The 7,920-nt window shown below is 41.5% G+C and overlaps 2 protein-coding genes across 10 annotated transcripts in view; one reads left to right on the top strand and one right to left on the bottom strand.

Moving 5' to 3' along the window:
- WDR64 (WD repeat domain 64) overlaps positions 1 to 7,920 on the bottom strand; it is an 87,812-nt gene that overhangs the window by 342 nt on the left and 79,550 nt on the right. The gene's annotated exons all lie outside the window — the stretch shown is intronic.
- LOC108493337 lies at positions 210 to 6,642 on the top strand. 9 transcript variants are annotated; one of them, XM_017806621.1, is made up of 5 exons: positions 211 to 425; positions 1,187 to 1,240; positions 3,585 to 3,737; positions 4,244 to 4,319; positions 5,321 to 6,642. In XM_017806621.1, the coding sequence occupies exon 5, from the start codon at positions 5,361 to 5,363 to the stop codon at positions 6,318 to 6,320; it is 960 nt and encodes a 319-aa protein (XP_017662110.1). In that variant the 5' UTR covers positions 211 to 425; positions 1,187 to 1,240; positions 3,585 to 3,737; positions 4,244 to 4,319; positions 5,321 to 5,360; the 3' UTR covers positions 6,321 to 6,642. The 9 variants fall into 9 exon arrangements, with proteins under 9 accessions (XP_017662111.1, XP_017662108.1, XP_017662113.1 ...); XM_017806618.1 differs by having other exon boundaries at positions 4,239 to 4,319; XM_017806622.1 differs by lacking the exon at positions 3,585 to 3,737 and having other exon boundaries at positions 210 to 309; positions 4,239 to 4,319.

The following is a 7,920-nucleotide window of genomic DNA, read 5'->3' as shown; positions in this document are numbered from 1 at the left end:
ACCAGCGGCCTCGGTCGGTCGGTCGGTCCCTGGCGGGGCTGCAGCGGCCCCTCCGGCCCAGCCGCTGCGCGCGGCTGCCGCCCGGCACTTTCAAGAAGCGCGCGCTCAGGGCGGTGGCCCCGCCCCCGGCGCGCCGAGACTACGAGCCCCAGCGTGCCCCGCGCGGGAGATGGGGGCGCCATTACGGCGCGAGCTCCACCCCCCGTGGGCGGTGTCTGTGCGCTCCGGGAGGGGAGCGGGGTGTCCGGGGTCTGCCTGGGAGCCGTGGTCACACTCAGCCGAGAATCTGCGGATGGAAACTTGAGATAGGTGCCCAAGATGAGTACACTGAAGTATCTCTAGAACTGCTTCTTTCTGAACACAGACTAAAGGGAGGAAATGGGATCGCTATGTCTGATGTAAACAACTAACCTTTACACAGCCAAGTAAAGCAAACTTAGTCTTTCCTCTGCACTACAACGGACAAGGATATCTTACAGATTTTCACTAAACTTCCATACAGTGTCTGGTGGTGCTGCAATTGACTTCGTGGGATAGATTAAAATACTCAGCATGAAAACCAGCACTTGTGCTGAAGCTCACAACTAGAGCATCAGCTATGGTGACATTAGTAGATCGTGAGTCTTGTTTATACCAGTTTTTCCAAAATTTTGGTGAACTCCTCATTACTGCTAATATATTGTCTTTGCTGCTTAAAAATTTGATCAGTTTTATTTCACGAAGTTGATTTGGAAGTTTAGTTGGACTATTTAATCAATTTCTTAGAAAGGAAATTTGATTTTTCTCTGATAGGTAGCAGTATTACATTCACTGTACCTTTTATGTTTCTTTTATTGAAATTTCTATTTATAGACGATATATTATCACAGCTTTTTCTAGCTTATCTAAGAAGCCAGGCTTTACTACCATGAGTAAACTCGTGACTACACTCGTACACACTTGAGAGAAGTCTAGAGGAAGACATCCTTAAAACCATATTTATTAGCAGAGGAAATGTTTTTAAATGCTCCTCATTTATCAGGAAAATATTGTATCAACAGTGTTAATATAGTTAATGAAAACCTGGTATATCGAGTTAATATTCCAACTGCCATCTTCTTCAGTCATGCCAGGCCAAGAGCACAAGTTCTATGAGCAGCATCCCACTTACCAACTAATTCTCGTAAACTATTAATGCCCCTGACAGGTACAGAAGAGAGAAGAAGGAAACCCATATTAATTTCCTGCATCAGAATCCCAGGTAATCTCATTAGTCTGGTCACAGTTCTTATCTCTTCGCTACTGAATGAACACAGCTCTTAGATTCATTTTCCAGGGAAGAGATCTGTGAGGGTAATTCTGGTATTCCCTTCCTGTGCAAACTTACTGCTTCAGGAAGGTCTGTGCCCACCAGCTTCTTCATGACAGTAAGGTAGTAAAGGAGTCACAGCTCTGCCAAATCATACTTTGTCAAGCTCATTGAGCTCAACTTAGCATGCCTGACTGAAGGTGCCAAGGTTTTCTGACACTGTCTTTGGTCCTGGGTTTTTGCAGTAAAGGCAAAGAACCACTAATCCACGTGTGACAGTGAACGGCAAAACCAAGCTGCTCGTGAGTGACCCTGTGGAAATGAGTGGAGGCATAATTTTTGTGATCTCCTTCCATCTTACTGCCAGTGGAAATGTGCTCTCTGCCATCACAACGTGTTGCCAGTGTTTGGATTTGGTTATCTGCTGATTATATTAGCTATTCTGAGCTTACCTTTGGTGTGGCTGTGCTGCTTGTGGCAATTTTTTTTTATCTCTAGAAACATATGTCAGTATAGAGAACAAAAACATGGTAGCTCTAGTGTACCAGTGCACATCTTTTTTCCCTTTTTGTGATCTTTCGTTTTGAAATATTACATCCGGGGGCAGGTGAAACCTCTATTCCAGGTGGCTGCAGGGCTCAGCCTGGCCCCTAGAGACTTCTGGGAAAAGAGGGAGGCTCAGCTGCAGCCAGTGCAATGAGCAGTTCAGTTTCACTTTTGAAGGTGCAGGGCAGGAGAAACTCCCTTTCTTCACAGGTAAATCTTCAAGCCAGTCCTGCAGTGATTACTACCAGTTTAAATTATTGTGGATTTTTTTTTAACCTCACAATAATGTAAGTTTGCCTACAAGCAACAGAGGACTTGGAGCCTGTTACAGTTAATTTGTTCCTAATGCACATGGATCTAACCCTTGTGCTGAAGAAGATTAACAGGTAAATTTTCTAGCATATCCCTTCTAGCTGCAGGTGCTTCTGTGCTTCTCTGGGCACCAATCCTTTCAGTTCAAATTGTTTGAAAAGGTGTGATTTTTGCTATGGTGAAGTCCTGAACAGGAGTTCTACCCTGTATTACTGTGACTTACCAGTTTTCCTCTGTGTCATTTGAAAGGTGAGAGTTCAGATTTTTGCTCATCAGTCCCCCAGGAAAGATGAGAGCCTGGTGTCTGACAGTCTATCAGTGTCTCATAAGGAGACCCTTCATCAACAGATTCACAAGACCAGAGGGTACCTCAACCTCCCTTGTTAGGGGGAACTCAACAAAGCCAGGACCAGTCAGTGGGTCCTGCCAAGGTGTTACCCTCCGCTGGGAACTGCAAGGACTCACTTTAACAGTTTATGGAATAACACTTTTTATTAATACAAATTGTGACAGATTAATAAGCTTTGAAGGTTGTTGGTGATAGGGTCTACTGCAAAAATATGTTTTAAAGCAATCTGCTGGTACATATATTAAGCAAGCACAAGCTCTGATACGAAGCAATCTAATTAATATGCTATGGGGTAAGCACAAGCAAAAGCTCTAGTCCTAAAAGCAGCATTTAATGTGTGTAGAGCATATTTCTCACTCAAGGCATCCCTCTGGGAGAGGAGAAGATCCCAGCAGTTTTGGTAGAAGTCTTCTCCCACTTTCCCTCTACCCCCAACTTACTTTTATACTATTTTCTTTATATTTGAGTGGAGTTTGAGTGGCTCTAGTCATAAATACTTTTTATTTCTGATTGGTGTACCTAATGGGAGGAGGGTGGTGGTCATGGTTTGGCACCTGAGGAAGGGGTTTGACATGGTTGTTCGCTTCAGAAGCAGAACATCTTGATTCTCCCTCATCAGACAGGTACTGTACGGTCTTAGTATCACAACATTCTCCCATTCTGCTGGGATTAGAATGGAGGGGGGCCACGTAGTCTCCACTTCATTCTGTTTCTCTGAGCAGATGTTTATTGTGTTCTGGGGAGCATGTTGACCTCCGTCCATCCAGGTAGTTACAGCTGCTTTTTACCTTAAAATTCTGAATCCACTCTAGGTTTAACTCTATCCATCAGCCCACACTCTGCATCCCCTGTATGTTGTCCAGAAAACTCTTTAAACCAATATGGGGTCACTGAGTTCCTCCAGACTCTCCAAGTCTGTCCAGAGCTTGAGCTGGGTCAAGGTGACTTTCTTCCATTTTGGAAAATTTTACAGCACTCTCTCTCTCCATATATCTTTAAGGCATGATCTAGTAGCATTAACAGCTTGATTCAATCATTAACAAGAAATTGCAAAAGGACAAGCAAACTGATGCAGATTACCACAAACAGTTTGGCAGATGGTGGGAAAGGAACAGCTGTGTCATCATATTTTAAGCAAGAACCTGAGACAAAGGAAAGCTGAGTCCTGGGGCAGGGGAGCAGTTCCTGGGAGTCATTGCTGTTAATTTATTTGACTTGGTGCTGGACCCCACTGCACCTGAGGTAAGCTATTCTTAGACTTACTCTATATGTGCAATCCTTTTCTGAGAAAAAGGATTTTGACAGTATTCCTTTCCTCAATATTTCTGGTAATGCGAACTGTGAACTAGCAAGTCTGTCTCTCAGGGAAGTCTAGGGAAGTGTGAATTTTACAAGACCTTGGGTAGAGTCTTGTTTTAAGGCAGAATCTTGTTTTAGCTCAAGTAAAAGGACCTTTTAACTGAAGTGTTAAAATGAAACCAAAAAATCTTTTGATCATGCCCTGCAGGAAACTGTAGGTTAGATTCTTGGAGATCTGATTCCAGCTCACAGACTTTTATGGGAGTTTCAGCCCAGAAAGAAGAGGGGAAGATAGATGTTTACTTTTCAGGTACAGGCTCCTCAGAGTGGACCAGCTCAGTGGGCAGCAGAGGTTATCTCTAAAAAGCCAGTAGCACTCCCTCACAGCAGGAAACAAATATTTTGCTGCATTATTTGTGTGAAATTGCCCTCTCCCTTTCTTAGAGTAGGTGGCGGATGCGAGGGTGCTTCCACACTGCACCCTGCCCTCTCAGTATTACTGGCTGCTGTCGTACATGCTCTCAGGTAGGTGTTGTGGATAGAGTCTTGCAGATCTTCTTTCTTTCTCCTTTGTCTGCTTCTCTTATCCTCTGCATTTCTACAGGTGATGTAATGATAGGGGCAGGACAGACAACAGGGCACCCTGACTCAGATGATGTGATGCAAATGCATGTGTCTATATACTCCTCATCTGGCCTATACTGAGGGGTTTTTTATTAATGGAAGGGAAAAGTATCCTTTTTTATTCTACTTTTTACTGATTTTACTGATTCATATTACATCCATCCAACACAGTTACACTGATCTTTCTAGAGATGTCATGCCTTCAAACCAGAAAGACATGTCAGCATCTTGTCGAATTCCAGCTTTCCAAAAAATGATAAAGTTATTGAGGGCTTAAAAATATCTTATGTCCCTTGAGGAGGACAGAGACTTGCAAACTAAAGAGAACACAGTCACTACTTAAAGAACTCACTGCTACCTATCTATAGAAGTCTCAAAATAACTCTAACTGGAGTACAGTTAGAGACAGAGCTTGGTAGCTCTCAATTTTTATCTGTCTCCTTATTTTACAGAAGCCTAATGTTGACATAGCTTCTAGTTTATACGTTGATAATGGAAAGATATTTCCCGTGGGTCAATGAAATAGAAATGTTCTATCAAATTTTGCCAGAATTTTCTTACATTTCAGAGGTGAAAATAGAGTGGCTTTGGTGGGAAAAAAATTATTTCCAATATTTTGCTGGGATTTACTAATTCTCTAGAATCAGATCGGATGATCAAATATTGTTTTTGCTTTCTGGGGAAATGAGGGAGGCCCAGTAACCTACTATTTCCCTTTCATCAGTTACATCTAGCCATAATAAATGCCCTCTTAATTTCTGTTTCTCATATAAGTTTTCTTCTTTGTGCTACATGTAATAAAATTACAAGTTTAATCAGTAACTAATAATTCCAGCAGCAGCTGAACAGTCTCTCATGTGTTCCCTAAAGTGATCTATAATCTGTCTTTTGCTTTTTTATAGGTACTGATATATTCCACATTCCTGAGTCTTCCAGCAGCAAATGAAAAATATGTATCTCTTCCTCCTTTCCATTTTATCTTTGCTTTTGAAAGTCAGTGGCACCAAAGACGTTGTATTTGGTCATAATAATTTCACAGAATATCAAGTGGGCAACATGAACCTGATTCTCTCTGTCCCACATGGTGGGTCAATGGAACCTAAAGACATCCCTGATCGAGAGGCTGGCTGTTGGGATGCGAAGTTATCCTCCTGTGTTTTCTCTCATGACTGTCCTCCTGGAAGTATTCAAAATTATCAGAAATGCAAAGTGTCTACCAACCAAGATAGGTATACTATAGAGGTGGCTCAGACTCTTGCTGAAGAAATCAACAATATTACTGATGGCTTCTTCCCACATATCATTATAAACCACCTACAGAGGTTCAAGATGGATGCTAACAGGGAAAAGGAAGAAGCCTCCTTTGGAATTCCCCAAGCAGAACAGGCCTGGGAGGACTATATGGGATTTTTGACCACTGCAAAATCACAGATGTCAGGGGGCCTGATTCTAGATATCCATGGACAAGCACATCCTGAAAGGTGGATAGAACTAGGTTACACACTTTCAAAATCTTCCCTTAACTCAGGTGTTTTTTCTGCATCATGTTCCTCAATTAGCCATCTGTCCAATCAGCTAGTCAATGTGTCTTCTGAGACCTTGGTTTCAGGGAACAGAAGTTTGGGTAAATATATTGAAGAACAAAATAACAATTATGTTTGTGTGCCTTCTCCATCCAATCCTAGCCCAAATAATGGGAGCTATTATAGTGGTGGATACATAACAAAGACTTTTGGTTCCCGTACTTCTGGCACCATTGATGCCATTCAGCTTGAGCTACCCCAGTGGGTGAGGGCAGCTGAAGAACGTCCCAGATTTTGTAAAGCACTGGCAAGGGCTGTAATGAAATTCTGGCAAACTAACTACTGCAGCCAGTACAAGCATGAATTTCTGCCATGCTGAAAGAGGTTGTGTTGTTAAGGTACCTTTCCTTAATTCAGTAATGATTTGGATTAACAGATCAACTCATTCACCTGGAACATTTAAGCCTGCAATATAATTGTGGATGCTGGTGGAAAGAAACTAACCTGCAAAGGGATACAGAGACATTGACATAGAGAAAATCCACAGCTAATACCAACAAGTCCATTAACACACAGCTTTGTACTAGATCCAGCATTGAAAAGACTGCTATAAGTGGGTATATTTGGAAGTATTCTGTGTTTAATTTCTTTCCAGTGTCATCCTCTATTCTCTAGCACATAATAAACAACTAATCCTCTAATGAATTCTGTGCAGTGCTTTAGTGGATTATCTGTTCAAAGAAATAAATGCCTCTGCTTTTCTTTTGACACTTAAGAAAGACAGCTGGATATATTATTGTGTAAAATATTTGAGGCCAGGATTGGTTTCCATTTGGTGTTTATAAAGCCCTAGGAACTGGAACTCAAGTAAACAGTAATGCTGAGCAATGACAGGCAGTCTGAACTACTCAGGTTTTGTTAGTTTAATGAATTAGGGAAAAAAAATCTGATAATACAGCACTGTAAATTTGTCACAGTTTAAATAGCAAGGTAGTGACTGGAAGGCTTATAAAGATAGCTTATAAAGATAGCACATACACATCATGGATTTTTGACAGTTTTCCTTACAGCACAATTCCCTCCTGATAGCCGGTCCATTGATTTAAATCAGCATAGGATTAAACACTTGATTGTTACTGGGAATAGTACTACATCATGGATGGGTTTTTCTGCACAGTGGAGAATATAGAGGCATGAATAGCCATGAGTACAATCAGCTCTTGAAAAACACAGGCAACTGATAAAGAAAACCAAAGGGAGCAGAAAGCAAGACTGAAAAGAGTAACGTTTGAAAATTAAGAATCTGTGAAATCGTAGCAGTGCTAAAAGTTTGGTAAAAAGAAAACAATAAGTAAATAGTTCTGAGAAGTAAATAGTCAATTAATAAACTGAAGAGAAGTGGGAGATCTGCACCTTGCAACCACAGTAAAATAGTTTAGGTGTAACTATTAATAGGGACAATATCAAAGAGAAATTATCGCACAGTGATAAAACATAACACAAAAGAGCATCAAAAGAAATGGGTAAGGAGCTCTCTGAACCTGACCTGTTCATTTTTATTCTTTGAAGACTAGGAAATTTTCAGGTAACAGGAAGAGAGCTGATGTTGCTGTGTTTCAAAGGGAAATAGGACTCAGAATTCCAGGAATGTTACCTTTCATACGCTAACTGCCAAATCAGGGAACATAAATAGTAAATGGAAGATTACACTTTATCTGGTGCCACTTGGTTTGTCAGACAAGGCTGATTTTAGTTTTAATCACAATGTTAGTTAATGGGGTGGGCTGACCCTGGCAGACGCCAAGTTCTTTCCCAGTTGCTTGCCAGCTTCCTTACTTCTTCCAGTAGGACGGGGGAAGAGATTTGGAAAAGCAAAAGCGAGAAAACTCATAGGCCACAGTGAAGGCAGTTTAATAGGTGAAGCAAAGGTGCATGTCTGAGCAAGGCAAACTAAGGAATTCAACCACTGCTTCCCATCA

Source organism: Lepidothrix coronata, unplaced genomic scaffold (genome assembly GCF_001604755.1).
Source record: "Lepidothrix coronata isolate B3197 unplaced genomic scaffold, Lepidothrix_coronata-1.0 Scaffold16, whole genome shotgun sequence".
Taxonomy (NCBI): Eukaryota; Metazoa; Chordata; class Aves; order Passeriformes; family Pipridae; genus Lepidothrix; species Lepidothrix coronata.
The sequence above is the reverse complement of the archived record's forward strand: the minus strand, read 5'-3'. Positions and strand labels throughout refer to the sequence as shown.

Coding starts and splice junctions, on each gene's coding strand:
- LOC108493337 (XM_017806622.1), top strand. CDS start 5,361: ATGAAAAATATGTATCTCTTCCTCCTTTCCATTTTATCTTTGCTTTTG.